Here is a 27423-nt window from a genome sequence, read left to right as displayed (position 1 = left end):
CGAGTTTGACCAGGTCTTCTATCTATTTGACCAACGTTGACTCTATCTTTTTTGCAGATGTTTGACAGAAATTTTGACTGAGGAAGAAGGCTGAATATTATTGGGATCTTTGACTTTATGTTGACCAAGTTTTGGAGCAGGAATCTAGGCATTGCCTGCACTTTGACCGCAAGTCAAAGTTTGCAGTTTGACCAAAAAATTGGTGCAGCAGCAGGACCAAATTTCTGCCACTTTGACCACAGTTGTCTAGGAGCAGTAGGGCTGAAATTTGGCCTCTTTGACCAGATTTGACTAGTGAGACGAAGTTTGACTTTTCTGTCTCCTTTGACTTGGTTTGAGTTGGATTTTTTCATAGTCATTGGAATAAAATGTTGATATTTTAGATGTACAAATTGATTTGAAGTGGACAATTTCTTATAAGAAAGGGTAGCTGGATTTTTCCCTTGGTTTGGGATTTTCCCAAGGTAAACTTTATGTCTCTTGTGCATCTTCATTTTTCTGTGATCTCTACTGCCCAACTGGATTTATGGTTGAAATTTTTTAAAGTGTAATTGCTTTATGATCTGAATGTGTTAAAGAAGAAATTGTATCATTGGAAGTAATTATATGGCATAAAGTTTGTGCTTGTCTCAATTGGACTATGAAACTTAACACAAGTGTCCACAAACAACCCAGAAACTGCCTCAAGAGGTGTGACTATTGTTGCAAAATCTAGCAGGGCTAGTCCAAAGCCTCAGTAGGGGGATCTAGACCTTAGGGCAACAAGAGATCAATTGCCACTATCACCTCAACAAATTCTCTCTTGTTGTTTAGTGGTATTCAACCACAATGGAGGCTTCTGTAAGAGGATCACCTAAATAATATTCAATAATAATAGCTTCAAGTGATGGATAAGGTCTAATGATTTGGATACAATATCGGCAGAGCCTAGAGGGCTTGTATATTCTTTATCAAAGTTCACGAAATTTATCCTTAGACAAAGTAAATGAAATATAGGGCTGTTATAAATGAGGGTTTTGCAGATTTTCAATGATAGGGCAAGCGATATCACATAATAGTTCAAAGAAAAAGTTCTTTCAATGATAAATCAACAAAGGAACAAGGCCTTAAGCTAGATATTGAGGATCTAGGGTCACAATGGAGTGTTTATGGCTAAAACATGCATAAAACAACAAATAGATAATGTCAGCCCTATAAATAGGGTTTAACATACAAAAAATGCTAGATTTTGCTTTTATAGAATTATTCAACGCAATTCATATCTAAAGCACAATGACACATCAAATATAAATTACTTTTTAGCGATATTTCACATAAAACCCTAACCCAAAATATCTAGGGTTTAAGAGAGAGAAATTTAAAGAATAGGGCTTGATCAACACCACTATAACTAGTCCCTTTTTCTAAATGGGGAAATAGATTATTCTAAGGCAAATCCAATTATAATGACTTTGTTGAGGTGGGTGGGATGACTAGGGCATCCAATTTTAAACCCTAGTGGCTTCCTTGTGAGGGTAGATTTTAAATTTAAGAGATGCACAGTCAATGTTCTTTTAAAGGATTCCAAGGAAACAATTTTACATATCATAGAGGTGCAAGATTTCAAGATAAATTCAACAATTTATATCATGGTACATATAGAAACCCTACTGTACAAACACAACATGCAAAATATAGAAAATATGTGGTAAAAGTACAAAATATTCCATGAGAATCACTTCAATCAATCCCAAGAAACCATCATCAAGAAAAATACCTTCTCCAAGAGAAATTCACACCACAAAATATCACCTTTTGGCCAAATAGAGACAAGAGGACTACTGTGCACTCCCAAAGAGAGCAGAATGTGATGAGTTCCTGATGATGAAAGGCCTCTATTTATATGAGGTCATAATGCCTTATTTCAATAATTTTAGAAGCACGACCCTAAAACAAGTGTTCTTAAGTGTTCAACAAGATTGTGGTCACAAGCCAGCCTCAATATAGCTCAAAAACAAAACACAAATGCCAAAAATATCCCACGCGTGTGGGAAACAATGATCTCCACCATGGCATCATCCTTCATGTATGCTCAAGGTGCCTCAAGCAAGTGAAAAAATGGATCATGAGTGCTCCTCACTCTAAGAAAAGATCAAAATGCGTGGCTATGTCTCCATAAAGTGCCTCCTCAACCAAGTTATCATCCAAATTATGCCATGTGTCACCCTTCAAAGGTTAATAGGAATGACGTGGCATCATAATGAGAAAGTGTTGGGGTGCAATGGTGACATGCAAGCCCTCCCAAGTCATCTCAATGATAACTAACCATCATCTAGGCTCTAGCACAAGCAACATCCATCAAATAGTGTCAAGGTTAGCCTAGGGCGTCCTAGGTCCATCTAGGCACATCATCCAATAATCCAACACTTAAGCTCATTGGCCCATCATTTCAACATCTGGAGGTACATATGGGGGTCAAGTACCATGCGGAATCATCTCATAGGCCAACACTCATCTATGGAGGGGCAACACAACATCATGAAGGTTAGAAGTGCTCTCGGAATAGGGTACAGTGACCTATAGAGTGTTGTTGAAGGGGATCATGCTCATCCCTCAGGGGGTCTCTGCAGCTATGATAACACCACCTAACAAAAACCTCTCAAGATCAAGTGAGATCAATAATCATTAGGGACAAAAACCATTAAAGCATCATAGTGAACCATATATAATGTTAGGGGCACAATAATACTTCACAAAAAATAACCTTTAAATGTCTAACTAGATCAAAACCTATAAACAAGTTACCTCACTTATATTAGGGATGATTAGGTTAACAACCCTGCTAAGTGTTTCCATTCCCAAAGGGGAGTGACATGTCCCAGGTTAGCCCATCAATCCATAAGTGTATGAGATAATGATGGTTTCCTATGGCCAGTGCCATCTCTTGAAAGATGCTAGGATTCAAGGGAGGATTAGGGCTTTTCCCCTCTTCGATGGTTCAAAATGATGAATATCCACTTTGCAAATGACTCTTTCTTTTTGGTGTGTCTGGAGAAAATGTTAATGGAAAATACAAGAGGTTGTTGGATCTGTTGTATTCAGCCTCTTGAATGATTATTAGTAAGTAGAACAATGATTTTTTGCTAGCAAGATTTGATGATCCCTCAGATTGGATTTCCCCTACATGGAAATTCTCATCCAGCCTAGAGCCATTGTTCGCTATATTGGGATCCTGTTTAGTACGAGTGTTTCAATTGTGGCTGTGGATTGCTGTCTCCAAAAGTTACAAAGCAAAGTTCTTTTTTTGGCAATTTAAAGACCTCACTCTTGAAGGTAAACTGACTGTTGTTTTGAGAATTCTCCAGGTTTCTCATATCTGCTGTGCTTCATGTTGGCTCCATTGCAGGACTTTGTTCAGTCACTTGGAATAGATTCTTAGAACCCTTTTGTGGTCCAAGTATGGTGGAGTGTGAGGGCTCCATTTGGTTACTTGGGATGTTTGCATTATGCTCAAGGAAAAGGGGGATTTGGGTCTTGTATATGTTGCTACATAGGGATATATAATGGCTACTAAGAAGGTGGTGAGATGTCTTGAAGGCTTTGCACCTTAGTAGGTTTTCTAGCAACACATTTATGTAAGCTCAGCATGTGTTTAAGGTATGTGGTGCATTTGGGTAGTGTGATATAATCTCGACCCTTCACTTGTTTCAGATTTTTGGGTTTTTTATTTGCAAAAAAGTTTGGGAGGCCTAGAAGTTTGTTGCTGGTTGGCCAAGTGAAACTATTCGGTGAGCTAGTCAGGGTGGGATCTTGCATGGCGCCTAATATGGAGTTGGAATCATCAGAACTAGTGCATTGTCAAACTCTTGAGGTTTAAAGCTTGCTCTCCAAGTAGAAAAAACATTTTTACATGGAGATATCTTTTAAACGTTAAGGCTTGATCTTGAAAGGAATGAAGGCTTTAGCTTGTTAGAAGGCCCTGCTTTCTTCTAACAGGATTGTCACCACAGGTATCAATGGGTTCCTTCCCCCTGAGGGCATGTGGACGCTGAATATATTCATGCAGGGTCCTTTCTAGAGAATTTGGGGGTGGGTATTTGGGAAACATATTCAGCAGTGTGGATGCTGTACTCCTTGCTTCACCAAAAATATGTCCCAATACATGTCTTTAATGCTCGATGAACTTCTTCTGCTCTAGAGGAAAAGTGGATTTGTAGGCTTTGTAATATTTTCTCTCTGTGCATGCCTTATAAGCTGTGGGTATTTGCATGGCTAGTTATCCATTAGGGATTGCCATTCAAAGCCTGCTTGGTTCAGGGTGGGATTTTGTCAAGTTTGTGGTAAGATGGAGATGGTGAAGCACATTTTTTGGGACTGCCCATTTGCTGGGGACTTCTGGCAGCATATTCAGGTGCAGCACTAAATCTTCTTTTAGGGTAAAATATATTGGTGAACTGCAATCTTTGCTGACTCTGGACTTGGGGTATATTGTGCTTTTGGCCTTCAGAGGGATTTGGAACGGCTGGAGAGTTGCTGCATTTTCACTCTGTAGCAGATAAGGTGCAAATATGTTTTTGCTGGTGATGTCAGTTCGCTTCAGTCTTTTTGTCGTAGTTGGAGGGAAGAGATATGTATGAATTGTTGGCTGAATTATTTCTGCTAATTAATGATGCCAAAGAATTAGATGCCATAGCTTATTCCGATAAATATTTTTTCTACCTTACTAGTGCCGAGGAAGAGGATATGATCATTGTATATACCCTTCCACTTTTCCCTCTGCTTTTAAATATTTCGTTGTTAATATGAGACATTTTAATTAAGGAAAAAGAATGCTGCAGCAAGGCACCGTAGGGATAGTCTGAGCTTGGCTACCCATGTACTAAGTACATGTACCACTCTCTCACCTATCTCATGAGTAATCATACGTTAAATCATTTATCCCTACGACAGTTTAATTAGCCTGAAGATTAATTGTCATGTTCTATTACTAACATATTATTACAGACATGGTCACTCAATACATAATCTATTAATGTAAACACTGATGCTCATTCTTTTTTCCTTCAATAAAAAATAAATTAGCATTTCATGTTTTGTACCTTGAATTTTGGATTATTTGTATGTTTTCTTGCTTGTGCTTTTCAACTATGTGAAATTAGATTGATGTTGCAGTACACTAACCAGTTGAAAGAAATGGGAACCTGTGTCAGAGGTAATGTCAAACCTTTGAAACACATGTATGATTTATCTGCTATTGACTTCTAAATAAGTTCCATCTGTTTCTGCATGTTTTGAAGATCTTAACTGCTAACCATAAAGTCAAACTTTCATAATGCTATTTAAGTTGCTATCATTGAATGACTGATATTCCTTGGGTTCCTGGTAGTTTTCTTCTCTGCCTGGGAGGTCTAATTAAATTGAATAACAGATGATTGTGCCTATTATCCACTTTTAGGTGACATTAGAAGAGGACAGCATGAAGATTCTACACTTATGGTGATGTTGTTTAGGTCGATGCTCACTGTTGTTTAGCCCTTTATTATTTTTCACATCAAGATGCAGAACATGTTCATTTTTCAAGTGCAATAGATACTAGCACAAATTTCTGAAACTGATAATTATTTCTAATGATATTGATATTATCTTTAGCACTCCCAGTTTATCATTAAGCAATTACACTTCAGAAATTCAACCATAAAATGCAGTGGGACAGAGAGATCACAATAGAACAATGATGCACAAAGACACAAGAAGTTTTTACCCTAGGAAAACGCTCTTCTAGGGAAAAACATAACAACCTTTTCTTATAGAAATTATTCAATTCAACAAGAGATACAATCTGATCTTTTCATTCAAAATAAAGTCAAACTGACCAGCAACACAACCCAGGTCAAACCTGGTCAAACTGTCCACAAGCCTGGCCAAACTGCTGCTCAGAAGGTTTCTGTCAACTCCGGTCAACTAGGCCAAATTTCGGCCTCCTTCTCCTCCAAAGAAAATTTGGTCTGCTGCCCAATGAAATGCCCAGAAGAACTCCGGCTTCTCTCCACACATGCAAAGTCAGACTAAGGTCAAAACAGAGATAAGTTAGCTCGGTCAATGCTGGACTGTGTGGTCAAACTTCGGACTGCTCCTCTTCTCCTTCCTTCGCATAGATGAACAGAAGATATTGTAATTTTTGTGGTTTGAATTGGTGTCTTGAGGAGGAGGATGAGTAGCCTTTATATAGTCATCACGTCAACCCAAATAGGTGTGTCTTTTGGGGCAGGCCAACTTGAACAGTTGGAGACATAAAATTTAAATATCAAAAATTGAAATTCCTTCTTTTGAAGCTGACTTGGAATTCTCATTTATATTTATTATTTCTTATATATTTGGAGGCCTAAAACTTAATTATGAAGACCGACCATAGCTACAAAATCAACAGAACATTCTCGTTTTGGATTTACATTTCTTGTTTCCCATTGTATCTTTTCATTTGGTATTTACTATTTATCATGAAGGATGGTCCCGTTTCTTAATTCACTTTCTTACTTGTGCTCTGGAATTTGTATATCTTTACAGTGGAGTTTCTTCTAATTTAATCTTATACTGTTTCTACTTCCACCTTGTTTTTGAGATGAAATATTGACATATCTAAATAATTTATGTTGCTTGCCAGGAGCATATATTATATGAACAGCCTGGTGTCCGAAGAAAGATTTTCTATCCCAACCGACAGAATCGAATACTTTGTCCTGTACAAATACTTGAAGAGGAGAAGGCAATGCGCCCTTCTGATCCAAGCTGTCCATCATGTTTGTTTCTTTGTATTAAATATGGTGGAAGGACAAGGAATCTTCCTCAAAATGAGTAAGTAATAGGTTATAAAATCAACCCGAAGTTAATAGAAGCATTAATGTGTTAAGTTGGTAAGTTCTGATAATAAAAAATGATGCATTAGTTATACCGTGTTGTCTCAAGGATCTGTTCCTTGCTATATTTCTCTATGATCTTTTAGATCTCTGATTCTGAAGCTTTTGGCTTGTCTAGACTCTAAACAGACACATATATTTGTGTGTATTTATGTATGTATGTATGTGCACGTGTGCTGTGGGGGGTGGGCAGGAGGGGGCAGTGTGGGGAGTGGGCTGCCTTGTGTGTAAATCTTAAAACAAACAGGCTTACAAAGGCAAACCTCAGGTCATCATGCCACTCGTATACCATGCTTGGCAGATTAACAGCACAGAAGTGCAGCTATTGAATGATAAAATCAAACTTGGTGCTATTAAAGCACACAGCTTCTAAATCCAAAAGTTACCACCGTAAGATAAATAATAACACCAACATTTCCAAGTTAAAGGGTAACTGCAGTAAAGACATGAAATGAAATGAAATTCTATGGATGTCCACAAATGACCAAGTAGGTCAATGTAACGAGAAAGAACATTTGGCAATGGCAGTGAGGAGTGCCTAGAGCATCTCCTAAGCTACATAAGACAATAAATGAAGCAGTACAGAGACTGGGCAAGTACCAGCTGGCGACATTGATTGTGGCCATGATAACTGAACAATGTACAGTTATCATGACACAAGGACACGGGACACGGAGGACACGAAAATACGAGTATCCAACATGTGACACGATGACCCCCTGAAACATGACATGGAGGACATGTTATATATCATATATTAAAAAATACAATATATGTTAAAAAATATAAAAAATTAGTGAATTGCACATAAAATATGAAATATATAAAACATTTGCATGATGATGATACAAATTCAATCGCACAACTAATGCATATAATCAAAATAGCATTGAGTGCAAATGCAATCCATCTATGAACCAAAGAAACATCAACAAAGAGGCCCTAAATGGCCTGTGAAGTCCAAAAATATTACGGTACAACAAATAACTAGAGCTACATATCATCAAAATCATTGCCTATATTGGGATGCTCATCGTCAATATCACCCTCTAAGCATTAAAATAAGATAGAAAAAGCTTAACATGTCAAATCGAGATTTTGTTCGAGTGTTGGGTGCATTTTTACTAGGGTCATGACAAAGCAGTTCAACAATAAATGCCACCAACATAGAGGGCTTAGTCTTCTTAATTAAATGCTAGCTCCATACCCTCATACATGAAAAACTCTAATGGAAACGTTGTAATCCCCCAATCCTAAAATCCTGAAAATTGTTAAGTCTGCTAGATTTTGAGTGGGATCTAAAATTCTACTTTCTCCATATGAAATCCAATGAGGTCAAAACCAATCTCAAAAATCCTGATTCAATTAATGGTATTGTTAAAAATTTAAGTAAAAGGATGAAAATGAAAGATAAAGGAGAATGTCAACATTATCGTTAATAACATTAGTAGGACCTGGACAAATCCATTTCCCAAGACTTGGAATCCCTTCTAGCATTGCTTAATTCCCCTTAGCTGCACTCCAAAACCTTTGAGAGTTCCAAACATGTGACTGAATTATGTGAGAATGAGGCAATAAATGGATGTTAGGATGTTTTCTTCATAGGACACGTGTCCAAATTTTGGGACACTACTAGGGCTCATGTACAACACTAGTCAAACTCGTGTCCTACAAATAGGACATGAGTCAAACTCATGGTAGACACGTGTCATGTCCAACACGTGAAATATGGGACACAAGGAGGGGAGGACATGTCCTGTGACTTAGTTGTACAAGTGATCACTTGCAAGCAATTCAAGCGTTGGGGCATACCAATTGTCATATTGTTTCTTATCCCACAACCATGTTCCCAAGATGGCTAGATTTAGAGTGAGATTTTTGTGCAATATTGGTGACAACTAGTAGGGGAGTATCTTAGTATGATTGGTGACATCAGCCAACATGAGACGAATGAGATAGGATAAGATAAATTTTATTAGTATCAACAAGTGACCCAAAAGGTAGGTCAAAGTGACTAGGAAGTACAATCCATTGCTATAGACTGTAAGAGTGCCAATAGCGACTCTGAAACATAAAAATAAAGATATCAGTGACTAAACAATACAAAAAATAAGAAAAAAATAGAAAAAAACCTCTTATAACATTAGGAAGAGATGAAAAAATAGAGAGCGGGGAGGAAGAAGTATCTACAGTTGCATCAATCACTAAGAATACACCATTACATTCCCTAATGATGTCATTTGGGGAGTGTCTAGAGTTGAGGGGGCTTGGTTGGTTGACCCCTAGAGGAGCTCGGAGACAACAAATGGAGACTCTCCTAATATTTGAGGCTGATGGGAAGAATCTAGTAATACGGATTTTGGTGTTTGGATTCGACCATTGATCATGTTTGTGCTGAGAATAGGCTCTCCTCTTTGTTCTCATGGAGAAATAAGAGGTTGTACATAATCTCTCTAATCTTGTACATGTTATGCCTAACTTAGGAGGGTCTGGATAATGCTTAACACCTCTAGTCACTAAAGTAGGAACCAAGAAAGAGGTAATCAACATGATAGAGTGGTTTCTGGAAGAGTCTCGCAAGATCTACTATCTAAGTGGTCCACCTCATTATTAAGAGAACTGGGTATCTCTAATCAAGATAGTGAAAGAAAGTGGAGAGGGTCCCCTTAGAGTCACAGTACAATGATATCTCCCATGGATCTCATAATAAATGGGGCATCTAAAAATGAAAAACTCACCAACGTCTACCTTTTACAAATGGTAGAACTACCATGTCCTCTCTTCTTGTGGAATACAATGACCATATTCAACCTGAAGATGATGAGAGCAAACCCTGAATTGGCTGAGGTGGAACTTGAGTCAATTTGGAAAGTGGTGTGTGACGAATTTTCCTTAGGCCCTAGATTTGGTCTATGTTATGACTAACCGAGCACATAAACACACTAGAAACCCTCAACTTACAAGCACTTTGCACAGTGGAATTCTTTAACAATGAAATCAATTAAGTACACATAGATTTGAGCCCAAAGCTCAACTTTTTTATTAATCTATCAATAAAAGAATCATGGGGCTCTTGTACCAGGGATCATGGCCCTCGATCACTAGTACAATAGCATACATAGTATTCAAAGCTAGGGCTTGTGATTTACTACTTCAGATCTGCAATCTACCCAATAAGAAACAAGAACAAAACATAACTTACTTGTTGAAGATGTCATCTTACTACCAACCCATTCAACCCTTATTTTTCTTGACACTCAGCAGGTCCTCTGCCTCCTTTAACCACAAAGAAATACCCCTTTGTCCACCAACTGCTCACAGTGTATTTGCTCCTTCAAGTGCATTGTACATCAGCCCTTAAACATCAATTACTCATAGAGATCTTGATCCATTAAGATCACTGTATGATTAGCCCCAAATCACTTTAGCACTCACAGTCACTAGATCCTTCTAGATGACTGTACATTAGCCATCGAAAACTCGTTGTTCACAATTGCATTTGTGAACAACCTTCATGAACAATGCTCAGCAAACCTTTCTCCTTGGAACAACCACCTAATTTAACCATTGTTGACCTTGCTTGGTTCTGAGGTACCTTTACTGGCTCCTACAGACCCTGAGGCTTATTTGCCCTCTGAAACTAGGTCTGCGACCACCTCAAAAACCCTTTTCTTCTGCAACCAAGCAACAACAACCTCCTCTTACCTGCATTCACCACCAAAATATCTCAGTTGACCTCCACAAGGGCTCGACTGCTACTTAATCCACCTTGGCCCTGCCTGTGTACAATTTGAGGGTTAACATCACCTTCCTTAGGGTTACGACCCTCCTTTACCAGTGCAGAACAAACTCTAATCAAGTGCCAATACACCCTTTTCTCTGGCCAGACAACACAGAAATTTTCAGCCTTCTATTCCAATAGATAGAGATGCATGGAACCCTCGGCTAGGGACAAACTTAGGCCTCCTTCCTCTTAGACAAAAATCCTTTGTCAAACACAGAAATATACCTCTTCAACATGTCCTCTTCAGGTTGCGGTTCCTCCTCTAGTCTTGTCATTCTTCTTGATATGATTGCTATGGAGATTAGCTTTGCTTTCGACCCTTTTTCATACTATTGTTTGTTGAAAATTTGTAACTAGGTTCGGTCTTCATAATTATCATTGTGCTTGTATCAATATGTATTTCATGTAAAAGCAAAAAGAAGAAAAATAAATTTTATTATTATTATCATTTTTCTAGTCAAAGCATATTCTTCATGCTTCTAGGGTTTATTGAGTCTAAAAGAAAAATTTCATGTGTCAAAGTCCGATTTGGATTATTTGTAAGAAAGAGAAAATTTTTATTTGGAGTCAAAAAGAGTCATTTAGACACCACAAGACCTAGTCAACCCTACCTAGACAAGTCGGCCTTGAAGACGCACATATTCGACCTCCTGGATAACTTTAAAAGGGAGAGACTTCGACCTCATTTGATCACTCTCTAGCACTCGTTAATTTTTGTGCAAGAAAAAAGATGAAATAGATCGAAGGCCAAGGAGAGAGAAGAAGAATTTAAGGAATGAAGAAAATCTAATTTTTGCTTGTTTTTGTTCACACGTGCGAAGGTGTTGGGGCAACTCTGCGAATTATAGGGCCAAAATTATGTTTTTGTTCACATGTGCGAAGGTGTTGTGGCAACTCTGCAAAGTTGCAGGTCCGAAATTTATGATTATATACCTATGAAGGACAAAAGTGTGTTGTAAGTTGAAGGATCCAAACCCATATGGATCATCTCCAAGGCATGAATAATGAAGACATACAAAGCAACATATTTGATTTCATTATGAGACCATTGCTACCACAGTGGATGAGTTATCTAGAGGATAGAAGTATGGCAACTTGTGTCCAAAAAAATACATAAGACAACTCTCTTAAAGAAAGAAACCTTCCATAATTCATCTCCTTGGTTCGTATCATAGTTTGAAGACAGTGACGTTGGAATTCTATGGATGAATTGTGATTTGAAGCTTTATCTCTGTGACACCAATGCATGAAGCAGACACACTACCTAGATCGCCTTCTTGTACATAATAAAAGAATGAGTGACATCAATGAAGTCGACCTATAGTCTAAAAGAAATAATTTAAAGGATTAAAACAAAGTTGCTAGTGACAAAATTGAAGAACATTACGATGTGAAGTTTGGGATATGTATAAAGGGTGATGAAGCTCATCTCTACGATACGAATATGAGAAGCAATCTCTTTTGAATGAAGTCAGTACATGTCAACTGGAGGAATAAGACTAGATCTCTGCAAAGAAGGACAAGTAAAATAAAAAAGGTATGTATAAGTTTTGTTCATTTGCATCAAAGAATCTGTATTAAAAATAACACCAAGGCTTCTAGGTCATGATGAAGCGTAGTCTAGAAAGCAAGAGTAAGCTAATAAAATCGTGACAAGGTCTTCATAGATGCATTAATTGACATGATAGCATCAGATTCCCTTCTTACATATGTAGACTAGGAATGAAATCCTTTGTATAAAAAGCATGTGAATAGTATCTCTAGGGTTTTGCAACTAACTTGCTAGTGTGGTTGTAGAATTCTGCAGTTCTTGAATAACAGGGATTGGTGACGATGGAGGATCTAGGGTTCATAAACCCTAACTAAGATTTGGGTTAGAAAACCCTAGAAATAGAAATGATAACCAGTTGTTTCTGCTCTAAAAAGAAAACTTAAATCTTGAGAATGACAAGAATGACATCATGCTAATGAAAGGGCAAGGTTGATGAAAAATATCTAAGGTTAAGAGGGAGCTAACTCTCCTCAAAGAGATAAGTATTTTACACATTCTTTCTTTGATTGTTACTATTTCCAGTTTTCTCTTTGTACTTCGTCTTTTTGTTCTTTCATAGTCTTCTAATAAAGGTTGCAAGTCAAGACAAGATTTATCTAAGCTCGACTAACAGATAGAAGAATTGGAAGAACTCAGCAAAGCGTGATGACTTCTCTAAATCCTGTTATCACTCAAACCGACAGGGGACCTAAAGGGGTTCCTAAGAGGGCAATTGCTAGGTTAAGGGCAATGGTGGAGGCTTAGCCCACTGTCACCACAGCTAAGTCTCCTTGCCGTTTATGGACTTTCACCAATGGGAGGAGTCTGGGTAGTGTAGGGATCACTTGTAAAGTATATGTCAATGGATAGGTGAGAAGTGACCCTAAAAACTCTTTCCCGAGGATGGAGTGAATAATGGAACTTGCTTGCTCTTTAAGCAAGGGACTTGGTCCACCAAGGTAAGGGGTGAGGATTGGAGGGTTGAGGGAGCAAGGATAGGCTTATAAACAAGGTTTTCAATCCCTCTAATCCTTGGGAAACTTGGATTCCCAAGTGGTCCTTGACAAATAATCTTTATTGAGAAGTGAGACCACACGGGGCCAAGTGGACCCAGCCCAGGTTCATGGATGGAATGCAACAACCAATGATGTTCCTATCCTAGACAAGGTGAGAGGAAAGGACCAAACAAGAATATTTACTTCAAAAGGTTGAATTGATCCTATTGAGGTCTAGCCTTGGGGATTCCTAGGAAAAATTCTATCCTAGAGCTAGGGCTTGGGATTCTTGGAAATTCCACCATTAGAATTGCCTCAAACTTGGAGGAAAGGGAGGGGACACACCAACGCAGTAACCTATAGGAGATCGAAGTTTTTCCTTGGGTTAATTCCTAGGAAATTGATGCCCTAGGTGACCTAATGGGGCTAGACCTGGGGAAAAAAGGGAAAATGGTAAAAATGTTGATTTTGGGTATCATCAGATGTTTTCTAGCTCCGAAATTTTGTGGACGGGTTAGAATACATGAGATCTCCAAGACCTAGAAATCTTTTGGAGAAATTCCACACGGATTGTGAGTTATTAAAATAACTAATATTTTTGATGGGGTTCCTAAGTCTAAACTTAGGAAAATAAAAATATTAATGGCTATTAATAAAAATATGGGTGAGAAGCTTCTAAGAGATGAGGATCAAGTCTATTTTAATCTTAGCCGTTGATTAGGGACTTAATCTCGGCTGTTGATTCATTAATCGGAAAAGTATAAGAGGACGCTTGAGGGTCAGTTGGAAATACATTGAGTGATCAAATCAATTCGATTTTTTTGGGGTTTGGTTTGCTGAGAAAATTGAACTAGTGATCTTAATTGCAGTGAGAGGGGCAGAAGCAAAGAGTTAGATCGGAAAGGAGTTCCGAGCCAACGAGTACCAAGCAAAGAGGCAGCGCAGAGGCCTACATAGCCCAGGAAGGGGCTCACGCAGAGCTGACATAGGTCAAGAGGGTCTCTTGCAGTGGCAGTGCAGGGAGTTCATTGGAAGTTCAAGATTTTGCCGGAGAAGCTAGGTTCTAAGCCGAGAGGGCTGAACAAAAGTCTTCCTCCATCAAATCGAACTAGCAAAAGGGGTGACGCAGTCTCCTATAGGCAAGACGCTGGCCCAAACAGAGATTGTGCAGGGATTTTCGCAGTGATTGTCGAAGTCAGGCCACTCAGTGGATCAATTGTGACTTGAAGAACGAGGTAAACCGTCGTATGTATTTTTTAATGCCAATATTTTCCCTGAAAGGTTAGCCGGTGTGAGAGGCAGTCTATTGTATTCAGATTCTGCTTGCTTAATAATACAAACCCTCTATATGTTGCACCGGTTTTCCTGCATTGGGTTTTTCTAGGGACATGTTGTCCAAAAATAACGGTGTCCCTTGTGTGTTTGTCTCATATCTATTTCAGTTTATGATCTGTAGGTCAGTGTAGTTTGTAGTAGTGTTTTTCTTACTGTTTATAAATTAAATAACTTGTTGAATGTAATAACAAGTAGGGATGTTAAACCAGTGATTGTAGTAGGATTTCTGATGTGTAGATTCAGAAATTTTCACATGGTATCAGAGCATTGCAGATCATAGGACACTGAAGCCATCAGTCGGGAGATCCAGCGAAAACTGTTGCAAAGAAGCAGCTGTCCTGAGTGACGGCGTTGTTTCAGAGCCCGAGGAGCAATTGAAGGAGTGACACAGAGCCAGAGGAGTGACTCAGAGGCTCACGCAGTGCCTGCATTAGCATTTCGAGCCTGTAGAGGATGACGCAATACTCGAGAGGAGCTCACGCAGTAACTACGTCAGCTCTCTGGGACAGCGCAGAGCCCGAGAGGCTCAGGTTAGTCAATTGCAAGGGCAAGAGAAGCAGTGCAGTTTTGATCTATGGTGCTGGTGGGACGTTGTTTCTGTTGGTGCAGAACAATGTCTGAGGAGGCAAAGTTGAGGCAGAGGGAGTCACTACCTTGACAAATTTATGGCCAAACAAATCTAGATCCGGATTGCTGAGAAGCAGCAAAGGAGGATTGGAGAGGAGTGATTTGATATTTGGTGGGAGGATTTTCGTGAAGGAAATCAAGACTCAGAGGGAGTCTGGAAAGAACTTGTTCCTTAGAGGATTTCTAGCGCCAAAGAAATCCAGATCTGAGTCTTGTTGGGGGAGCAGTAAGAGAGGGAGAAGAGAACCTATTCTACACTTGTTTGAGCAGAGATGGCAGTCAATGGACTAAGGGATTAGGACAGATTGGATGGAGCATCCAATTTTGTCATTTGGAAGGCCAGGATCCTGGCAGTCCTAGACAAGAATCGCATCAAGGACTATGCCTTGAAGGTAGTTGTTGTTCCGGTCGACATTGATCCGCTAAAGAAGTACGAGGAGGCCCAGGCGAAGGCTAAATGCATGATTCTAGACGGGGTCAAAGATCATGTGGTCCCACACATTGCTGAGAAGGAAACAACAAGGGAGATGTGGGAGACACTGACCACCTTGTACCAGGGGACTTCCATTCAACGGAAGATGCTATTGGAGAATCAACTGAGACAGTACCAGATGCAAAAGGGAGAAGAGATCGATCCCTTCCTTCTCAGGTTGCAAGGGATTCGAGACTAGCTGACTTTCATGGGGTCTACACCAGATCCTGAGTTCATGGTCAGGACTGCCTTGAATGCAGTCACCGAAGACTAGGAGACATTTTTCCAGAGTATCTTGGGCAGAGCTTCTCTCCCTAGTTGGGAGGAGATGTGGGTAGCTCTTCGACAAGAAGAGATCAGGGGGCTGACTAAGGCAGGGAGTAGCGGTAGAGGAGCTCGGGTCAAGAAGGAGGTGGAGGAGGATGTAGCTCTCACATCATCAGGACAACAAGGGCAACAAAAAAGGAAGAAAAAGGATATATCCAAGGTCAGATACTTCAAGTGTGGGGAACTAGGACATTTCATCACTCAGTGCCCCTGGAAGAAGGGCAAGGAAGAGGCTTCTGACTCGATGGTTGCTCCAGCGAAAGCTGATAAGGAAGATGATGACGAGGATTGTGCCATGAGGGCTCATGCACCTCTAGAGAAGAGGTGGGGTGACAGCTGTAGTCGGGAGGACTACACAAAGGGGCAGGATCCTTGAGGTGGCCAAACTCTTGGAACACATACGGCTACTGGAGCCCTTAATGACAGTAGCGAAATGACGGGAGTCAGTTGGTGCGAAGGATGATGGAGCAACTATGGCAGAGCTAGAGCGCCGGAGTCTGAAGCAGCGCAGTGGAGGTTGCAGCAGTGCGAGAGGCACATAGTAGATTGCAGCAGTGCAGTAGCAACAGAGGTAGCTTCAGCATCACGAGTATACAGACTGATCAGTATGTTAGCTTTTGGGTGACTTTTTCAGTTTCTTACTTCCCAGCAGCGGAGTTGCAGTGCAGTAGTTAGCAGTGGTAGTGTTATGGGCAGCATGATGCATCATTTTGAGAGGTAGTTGCAGTACAGATGTAGCAGTGACAGTGGCAGTGTCATGGGCAGTAGTACAGGTTGCAGCAGTGCAGTGGATGAAGGGCAGCAGGCCAAGCATCAGCAACACAGAGGATCGATGTCATGGATCAATGTGATGCTTCTATTGGGAAGTATTGCTAGAGCACATTCCTTGCTAAGAGGAAGTGTTGATTTTGGGTAGCATCGGATGTGCTCTAGCTCCGAAATTTTGTGGAGGGGCTAGAATACATGACATCTCCAAGACCCAGAAATCTTTTGGAGAAATTCCACCCGGATTGTGAGTTATTAAAATAATTAATATTTTTAATGGGATTCTTAAGTCTAAACTTAGGAAAATAAAAATATTAATGGGTATTAATAAAAATATGGGTGAGAAGCTTCTAAGAGACGAGGATCAAGTCTGTTTTAATCTGAGCTGTTGATTAGGGACTTAATCTCGGTCGTTGATTCATAAACAGGAAAAGTATAAGAGGAGGCTTGAGGGTCAGTTGGAAATACACCGAGTGATCAAATTAGTTTGATTTTTATGGGGCGTGGTTTGCTGAGAAACCTGAACTAGTGATCTTAATTGCAGTGAGGGGTAGAAGCAGAGAGTTGGATCGGAAAGGAGGTCCGAGCCAATGAGTACCAGGCAGAGAAGCAGCAGTAGCATCAGAGAAGCAGCACAAAGACCTACGCTGCCCAGGAAGGGGCGCATGCAGAGCTGACGTAGACCAAGAGGGTCTCTTGTAGTGGTAGTGCAAGAAGTTCATCGGAAATTCGAGATTTTGTTGGAGAAGCTAGGTTCTGAGCTGGGAGGGCTGAACAAAAGTCTTCCTCCATTAAATCGATCCAGTAGAAGGGGTGACATAGTCTCCCAGAGGCAAGACGCTAGCCCAAGCAAAGATTGAGTTGGGATTTTCGCAGTGATTGCCAGAGTCAAGCCACTCAGTGGATTAGTTGTGACTTGGAGAACGAGGTAAACCCTCATATGTATTTCTTGCTGTCGAGATTTCTCTGAAAGGTTAGCTAGTGTGAGAGGCAACCTGTTGTACTCAGCTTTTGCTTGCTTAATAATACAAACCCTCTATATGCTTCACAGATTTTCCCACATTGGGCTTTTTTTGGGGACGTGTTGTCCAAAAATAACAGTGTCCCTTGTCTGTTTGTCTCATATCTATTTCAGTTTATGATTTTTATGTCAGTGTAGTCTGCAGTAGTGTTTTTCATCACTATTTATAAATTAAATAACTTGTTGAATGTAATAACAAGTAGGAGATGTTAAACCAGTGATTGCAGTAGGATTTCTGATGTGTAGATTCATAAATTTTCACAAAAATGAGAGTTAAAATGATCACCCCTTTAAGGGACCAATGCTTAATTCACTTGGGGATATGGAGTAAAGGATGATGATGAGTCAGAACTTGGTTTCTTGATCAAGGAGGCCCAAAAAGTCAACTTCATCCGATGTTGAAAGAAAGAAAAGAAAAGTGACCTTCAAGCATGTATACTTCAAAGCAAACGATGTAAGCTTTTCAAGACAAATAATCTCTATGTCATTTCATTCATATAACATTGGCCATACATTAAATTAGCTAAAACCATGCTCAATTTCACATTTTGATTATGTAGCAACTAGCCTAATTTTAGCAGTATGTAGCAACAAGAATAATAACATCAAAATTCACTTACAATGTTATATAGCAGTGTTCCACGAGGACTCGCACCCCGCCCCCCCACAAAGGGGTCTAGTTTCCTCGCTCCCCCGCACTCCGACGACTTGGGCATGAGTAGGGGACATTTCCCCACGCTCCCAAAAATGAGGAAACTCAGGGGGACGTGCTAGGGAGTCGTTTCCCTTTCCTGAGGGGGCGTTTCCGAAAAGGGGGACGAGGGGGGTCATGAGGGGACGTGGGGGGACGAGGCACACGTTTATGCAAAAAAAATGATCTTAATTAACTTAACGCTGAAACTAATCTTTAATTAACGCGTAGGGTTTTGGAATTTAGCTATTTCATGTTATAAAAACGGTAGCGTGAACACAAAACAACACACTCACAGCCTTCAATTTCACTGTTCAGATTCCAGAACTCCTCCCTCCCTCCCGTCGAGCATCCTATGAGCAGCAGCTCCCGTCGAGCATCATGCGAGCAGCACCTCCCTTCAAGCATCATGTGAGCAGCGCTACGTGCGAGGAGCGGACTGCTATAGCCTAACACGTAAGTAACAGTTCATTTCATGAGCATTTGCGATTGCGTAATTGCGTTTAGAGTGCATCTAAAGAATGCGTTTGGATATGTTTGTGTATATGAAATGCTGTTCATTGAAGACGTGTTCACTGTTTCCAAGCCCAAATTCTTTTTGCAGTTTATTTTACAAAAGTTTATTGCTTAAAATGTGTTATTCTGATTCTGAACTAAAGGTAACTATGCCATGCTGGAAACATTTGGAGGCTTTTAATTGAGAGACAATCTGGGTTACTATTAAGCTTGCTGCTCAGTTTATTGTTCTCATTTTCTCTTAGGCTTGCCCTTCAAAATGAGTTTTTAACGTATGCAAGCAGTCAGTGCTATTTTAGGAAACCGGTTCCATCCTTTGACATCCACACGAGTAATTTACTGTAGATCACATCTCAACATTTACTCATCTTTCATTTTGCATTAACCTTCTATGCACTATGCCTGCCAGAAAATTAGAAAGAAACCCATAATTCCTTATGTTGCACACCAGACATAACGTGTACAAAGCTTTTCCCTTGGCAGTTGCAACGTAAATCTTAGAGGTATGCATGGCTATCTAGTAACTGTTTGTAGAAAGTTATTGGAGAAATCTTTACTGCAGCCTACCTGAAATTTGTTAACTGAATTTAAGTATTTATATGTCAAGCACTGATCTGTGGGTTACGTGATCCTCCTCTCTGAAAGAAAATTCATAAAGGCCAATAAGGGGATCACGTTGAAGCTTTTGGAGCCTAATCTGAACATTCAATTGTGAAGAATTTGGCATCTATACCTGGCACGTCTGAGGCACATCTCTGTAGCATTTTGGATGCTTATCTTATGTGAAAATATTTGCAGCCTCCCTGACTAGTAAAGCCTATTTAAAGGAGATTGAAGGTCTGGATATTTTGGCCATATCACTTACATCTTTAGTTTTGTATGATCATGCTTAGCATCTTTTCAATTCAAACCAAATTGTCATAGTGGACTCAATTAATAAATTATATTTTATATTTACAAGTTTTTAAGACCCTGACGCTCCCCCACGTTTCCTAAAAAATGGTCGGGAGCTTTTGGATAGGCCGCTCCTGCTCCCCCTCGCTCCCTCGCCCCCTTGTCACGGAACCTTGGTGGAACATAGTTATATAGTATATCCAACCAGCATTTCGTTCACAAGACAAAGCTCCAAGACAAGATAAATAGCCCAAATCCATACGTCAAAATTCATCCATCTCCAGAAAATATCCTCAAAGGAAAAAGTGTGAAGTTCTCTATGATCAGAGAGATCCCAAATCAAGTGATGATCCAAATGAATGTATCTAACATCAATATATAGCCTCCTAATGAGTTTGAATTAGACTATGGGCCTACATTAGCCCCTAATGATAGAATAATGTGCAAATAAAACCCCTATTGGTGACAAGGCCGGTGAACTAGCTAATAAGTATAAAAATTGGCCTCACAAGGGGCCAAATAATAATATGTGCATATCGTAGGGCCCTCCAAAGGCATAATAATATCCAGATGTGTCATATTAAGGAATAAATTCCTCAGAATATGATGAACAAGGGGGTGGCCCTTTGTTCTCCAAGTAGTAGACCCGTGGTGCTCCCAGTGGGTCTGAGGGCACATAATTGACCCCATGGGTATCCATATGAATTGGAGATGCCTGTAGATCCTCTGCAAGGGTGCAAGTGGTGGAATGAATGCTGCTATGACATCGTACAAGTCTTGGGACACCTGTCAAGAGTGTGGGGCTCTTGTGGGGGCCTGCTAGGCATTATGTACCAAGCCTATCATCATCATCCCAAAAGTGGATCACTAGTAATCTCTGAGCAACCATGAAGATCCGTGGAGTGCTGTCTGCTTTTGTGGAGGCCAATGGTTCTCTATGCACACCCTACATGTGCTAATGTAGACCTTTAGGGTTAGGATCCCATATAGGGAGACCAAACCCAAAAAAACCACTTGTAATCCTGCATAAGATCCAATGCGTCCCCTAGACTTCCAGTATAACCAATCATTAAAATAATCGGGTAAAAGAGCTTACAAATCATGGATAACAACGAAGGCACTTCATAATGGCATGCCCTTCCGTATTGGGCTTTGGCATGTGGTAGTGTCTCGAGGCTCCAAAGGGGGTTAGCCAAGTATCTTATTAGGTGGTTTCGGCCCTTAAAGGGGATAGTATGTCCAAGGGACATCCCTCTAATGGGGGTGGCAAGTGACAAATAAGTGAGATGGAATAGGGAATGAGGGGCAGTCCTGGGCCACATAGTGGGGCATATGGGTAGCTAGATAAGGGGAAGCCCACACCTGGGTATGCAAATGTATAGGAGGGAGTAGTCGTGGTACATGAGGTGCCTTGACCTTGATTTTTCCACCCTTCTTTATATGCCTTTTGCCTTTTATGAATTTCTTTAATTAATTGCTCGGGGCTCAAAGGAGAAGAGGATGATATGTAAGATATAGCAGTGATTACCCCCTTTTAGGTAGGGCGGTTCATTGCCCTCCAGGGGTTGGGACAATCATGGGTTCCTGAATGATAAAGGAGGCTCATACAGGGCCTATGGAACTAGGGTAATGGCCATGGATTGGGGTAGAGCTCATGCATTGGCTTTTGCCCACGTGTTGATTATTTTATCCTAGCCATCTTTTGCATTTTGTGGTACAATTTCCTGTTAAATGTGGCCAATTATGCTTTTCCCCTTTCTTTTAATTGCTTCAACCTCCGGGGCATCATTCTAGGCCTGACCCAAGGTAGGGGCAAGGGGATAGGGAGGCTAGCCCTATGTGGACCCAAAATGGAAATGTGGACCCAAGTGGGAGAAAAGATGAATGGAGGTATAGTGAGTGGAAAGGGAGTAATATGTGTGAGTAAAGGAGCGGGACCACACACCCAAAGTCGGGGTTTTCCAAGTAGTACCACCCTAGAACCAAATGGTCAATAAAGGAGATCCCACGGGACTAAGATCCAAGGGTAACAACCAAAAGAGATCAAGGGGACAAGATCACAAACTGAGCCCACTTTTTCCGCCAAATCCCCTCGTCAATCCATACCTAGAAGTATCCATGATAAGTAAACCCAATATTCAATTACCAAATGATAAGACATACCTTTAGATTCAGGAGGCCCACCTTCAAACATACAATCAATATAGGTGGGTTAGGGACCACATGGTTGTCTCAGGTGGAAAAGAATGGCACAACAAGCTAGTAGGAGGCATCAAGGGGTTGCTGGCTGCTAGCTGAGGTTCATCATGGAGAAAAAATTCTCCTGGGGATATCACCCACAAAGTGGTGGATAGCAAATCCTAATAGACGTATTTGAAGAAAGAGAAAGTAGTTAGAGCGTAGCATGAAAGAAAGAAGTTTACTTACCTCAACTAAAAAGAGGGAGCTGTAAGATCTTGGTTGGATACAACATTAATTAAAGTTTGACAAAAAGTCTAGAGAAGCTTGTGATCAAAAGAGAAGATGATTGATCGAGGGCAGTATCCTTTAGCCAGAAATTGAAGAGTTTTGATATCGTTGTATCAACAGTTGATTGGTTCGATCCAGGAACACATTGATTGACAGTATTGATGTTGATGATTGGAAGTTGATATAATTTCTTGGAAAAACATGAGAGAAGAATCCTATTACAAAGAAAGAAGACATGAAGGCTTGTGCAATCAATTGTGAAGAAGTTTGGCTCCATAAGATGTTTGATGAACTGCTTAATGACATGTTAAAGATTCGTAAGGATTGACAACGATCTAGAAAGACCGAAGCTTGTTATGATGTGATGCAAATAGGAGCCAAGCAGCTACAACTATGTCTCCACGGAAGAACAAGTAGTTGATGTATTGGCATAGAATGAGACAAGCTGAGGCTTGTGGTTATCTCTCCTTGGCTGAGAGGGAGTAAGGATCTTCTCCCTGGTTGAGAGGGAGTGATAGTGGACATCGTATTCTCCATGTGTCATGCACTATGGCCAGGACTAATAGTGGTAAGCCTAGTGAAGGCACTGGTAGGCAGAATGGTGGATTGGGTAAGCATCCAAGACTGATACACCTTGAGGAAAGTTATCCAAGATAAGAGTAGTCCTGAGGACTGATATTATTTGAGGATGGGTTGATATCCAAGATAAGAATAGTCATGTAAGGACATACCTAGTGAACATCCAGATGGGGTATGTGCCTTAAGAGGCGGTGGTGGTGCCCAAATATATGCCTCCCAACATTGTGCTCTAATCTAGTGGAGAGTTAGAGCTTATTAGTCAAGGCCTTGCTATTTTGTAATTGACAATGTTGGTTATGATGATGCTTGATGATGCTTATCAATCCGAGCTCTTCTTACGAGAATATTTCAATTTGAGAGTATCCTAGTATCCTATTGAGTCATTATGAATACTTCCCTAATTAAGAGGGAGCGTTGAAAAGTGCAACTAGGTTTGATCTTCATAATTATCATTGTACTTGTATCAATATGTATTTCATGTAAAAACAAAAACAAAAACAAATTATTATTATTATTCTTTTCTAAAAGCATGTTCTTCATGCTTGTAGGGTTGAGTCAATAAGAAAAAATTTCATGAGTCAATGTCCCATTTTGACTATTTGTAAGAAAAATAAAAAATTATTTTGAGTCAAAAGGGTCAATTTTGTCACCACAAGACCAAGTCAACCCTCCAGATAGACAAGTTGGCCAACCCATAAGGTGTGTCTCTTCATATGGTCGAACAACTATATATTGGCAACTGTGCTCCACATTTTGGCAACCAATCACTCAATTTTTGTGCAAGAGAAAGAAGAAAAATTAACAAAGTCTAAGGAAAGAGAAGGAGGTAAAAGGAGAGAGAAAAACGAATTGATTTCTGCCCTAATTTTTGTTCACACATGCAAGCTTCTTTTGCATTTTTCTGAGGTTGTTATAGGGCCAAAATTTCAAGGCCTGAGATTTCAGGAAGGTCAAATTTTTAGGGATGGGCGAGAATTCAAAGAATTGATCAACGTTGACTTTTGTTGACTTTGTTTTGATGAAGATAACTAGGAGGAGGGTTGACTTGGGTTTCTGTGGTAGTTTTGGTCTTGGTCTTGGGTCTTGGATATCTCATTTTGATCTGATTCTATAAGAAGAGAATTTTTCTGGGTTTTCCCCCTTATGGGGTTTTTTCCCTGGCTTGGAGCCTACATCTTTTTGTTCTTGTCTCTTGTGATCTTCATGTTTTTGTACTTTTGGTAATTGCTTGATGAAAGAAGAGAACATAGAAATTTAATAAAGAAGGCAACAAATTCACAAATAATTATCAAGTAAGAGAAATCAACCCTAATCTACAAGACTATTGATTTCTCAACAATCGCTGGGACTAATGGATCTAGTATTGAAAGTGGAAGGACTATTGGGATTCGTGAGGGGAGGTTGTATAGACTTCTAACTCCTCAAGCTCTAGTACATTTAGACATTAACCCTTGTGAATTATGGCATAGAAGATATAGTCATCTCCATTACAAGATATTGCAATCATTAAGTCAAATGGTTACTGACTAAGTTCCACGAAGCGACAAAACATTTCAGAGTTTCTGAAATAGGTACGTTTAGAAACTTCACCTCCCAAAAATGGAAACATCGACCAAAATGTCATAAAACAGGGAATAAGACCCATAGATGACAATTTAGAAGGAAAACCAAGTCTATATTAACTCTCATTGATGATTATGTGATGGTCGAGTTTTGATTGAGTTTCCACTGAGTTTCAAAGTTTCGGGTATGGTTATGGCCCAAAACTCCAAGTTCCTAGAAGTTTCATGCAACATAGGTTACTGGCATACCTTAACTGAAAGAAGAGCATGAAGGAGTCTGTAAGGGATGTGCCCTTGGCAAGAATGTGAAGAAACCCTTTACTAGCAGTGACACAAGATCCAAGGAAATTTTGGATCTCATACATTCCAATGTTTGTGGACTTATGGCAGAGAAGTCACTTGGTGGTCATCAATACTATGTAACATTCATTGATGATCACTCTAGAAAGACTTGGATATACCTCCTAAAGTCTAAGGATGAAGTATTTGATAAATTCCAAGAGTTCAAGGCAAAAGTAGAAAATTTGACAGAAAAGAAGATCAAAACCCTAAGATCAGATAATGGTGGAGAATATACTTCTAGAGAACTTGTGGCTTTTTGCAAAGAAGCAGGAATTAAGAGGGAGTTGATAGTTCCCTACAATCCTCAACAGAATGGTGTGGCTGAAAGGAAGAACCGATCCATTGAAGAATGTGTTAGAGCCATGCTACATGACCAAGACCTTCCCAAGTTCTTATGGGGAGAAGCTTTTGTAACAACAGTTTACATACAAAATCAAAGTCCTCATAGAATTCTTAATGATATGACCCCAGAAGAAGCATTCACAGGAAAGAAGCCAAGTGTTGATCATCTTTGAATTTTTGGATGTCCTGTATACATTCACATTCCCAAGGACAAAAGGAAGAAGTTGGACCAAAAAGGTATGAAAGGCATCTTTCTTGGATATAGTACATCAAAAGCATATAGAGTCTACATCAAGGAAGATAGTAGTATTGAAGTAAGTAGAGATGTCTTTTTGACGAAAGCATTGCATACAAGAAGTCTAAGGATATTCCCATTGATTTTGATGAGGAAGAAGAACCTATCTTTGCAAATGAAGAAGTTTCAAGGCATGACAATACTTTGGAACCTAAAACTAGTCATGAAGAAATTGAAGAACCAAATGAACTTGTGCAGCAAGTCATCATTCAGAAACTCAAAAGAGGTCAGCTTGGTTAAGGACAATTCTACAGGAAGCCGAAGGACATGTAGCAACAAAAGGAACATTCAAAGAAAGCAAGAAACCTAAGAGATATTCAGGTTATGCAACTTACATAACTAAACTTATTAAAGCCAAGCCTACCACTTATGAAAAGGCGGTCGAATATCAAGAATGGAAGAATGCAATGCAAGAAGAATGCCAGTCTATAATGGAGAATGATGTTTGGGAAATTGTTCCTAGACCTAAAGACAAATCAATTGTGACTTTCAAATGGGTATACAAGATCAAGCATGCAGTTAATGGAAGTATTGACAAATATAAGGCAAGGTTTGTGGTAAGAGGATTCTCTCAACAAGAAGGAATCGATTATGAAGAAACTTTTGCTCCAACAACCAGATATACCACCATTAGATCACTCATTTCTATTGCAGCCACTATGGGATGGAACATTCATCAAATGGATGTAAAAACAACCTTTCTGAATGGGACAATTGATGAAGAAGTTTACATTGAGCAACCCTAGGGATTCAAAGTTCATGATAAGGAAACACATATTTGCAGGTTGAAGAAGGCTCTATATGGCTTGAAGCAAGCCCTAGAGCATGGTATGCTAGGATGGATGCATATCTACTAAGACTTGGTTTCATCAAAATTTCTGTAGATCCTAATCTCTACATCAAGGTGGTAAAGAATGAACTCGTGATCATACTACTCTATGTGGATGACCTACTAATAACAGGTGTGGAGCATCATATTCAAGAATGCAAGAAGCAACTTGCAGCTAAATTTGATATGAAGGACCTTGGACTAATGCACTACTACTTGGGACTAGAAGTATGGTAGAAACCTGGTGAGATCTATCTTGGTCAAGGGAAATATGTGATCAAGATCTTGCAGAAGTTTGGTATGATGGATAGTAAACCTATGACAACTTCGATGATCACTAATTGGAAGAAGCTAAGGAGTTTAGATCCAAGCCTTGTCAATCCCACATCCTACCGACAGTTGAATGGCTCCTTGATGTACCTTGTGAACACCCGACTAGACATATGTTTTATAGTAAACGTTCTTAGTCAATTCCAAATGGAGCCAAGGCATGATCATTGGATAGTCGCTAAACATATTTTGAGGTATCTTTGTGGGACTATACATCACTGTCTGAGATATGCTAGTAATGAAATACATTTATTGGGCTATACAGATTCAGATTGGGTGGACAATGATCAAGATGGAAAAAGCACTGCAGGTGGATGTTTTAGTTTGGGATCCTCAATGATTTCATGGATGAGTAGAAAGCAAGATTCAATTGCATTGAGTAGTGCTGAAGCAGAATATATTGTAGCCAATGAAGTTGGTCGAGAATTTGTTTGGATTCAAAAGTTACTTACATATTTGTTTGAAGGAACTTTGGATCCTACTATCATATGTTGTGACAACTAGAGCAACATAAGGTTGACAGAAGACCCAATTTTTCATGCTAGGACAAAGCATATCAATAATAAGTACCACAATATTCGAAGCTTGGTACAAGATGGGGTTATGAAGCTACAGTACATCTCCACAGACAAACAGGTAGCTGACATATTGACGAAGTCTCTTCGGAATAGGAAGCTTGAATATTTGAGAGACAATCTTGGGCTTGTGGATATTTCCTCCCTGTTTGAGAGGGACTGAGGAGGGACACCGTATTCTCCATGTGTCATGCACTATGGTTAGGACTAATAGTCGTAAGCCTAATGAAGGCATTGGTAAGGAGAATG

General features: G+C 39.8%; 1 protein-coding gene across 2 annotated transcripts in view; it reads left to right on the top strand.

Annotated features, from left to right (window-relative positions):
- LOC149248830 (uncharacterized) overlaps nucleotides 1–27423 on the top strand; it is a 453527-nt gene that overhangs the window by 271232 nt on the left and 154872 nt on the right. For both annotated transcript variants that reach the window (XM_089458565.1, XM_089458564.1), the window contains exon 3: nucleotides 6641–6831. In XM_089458565.1, coding sequence (XP_089314691.1) covers nucleotides 6641–6831 — 191 coding nt within the window. The remainder of the gene's footprint in view (nucleotides 1–6640; nucleotides 6832–27423) is intronic.

This window comes from Pinus tabuliformis, chromosome 7, assembly GCF_031772625.1.
Source record: "Pinus tabuliformis cultivar Carrire ecotype Pingquan chromosome 7, CPIR1, whole genome shotgun sequence".
NCBI classification, from domain to species: domain Eukaryota; kingdom Viridiplantae; phylum Streptophyta; class Pinopsida; order Pinales; family Pinaceae; genus Pinus; species Pinus tabuliformis.
Note: the sequence above shows the minus strand (reverse complement) of the source record. Positions and strands in the feature narration are given on the sequence as shown.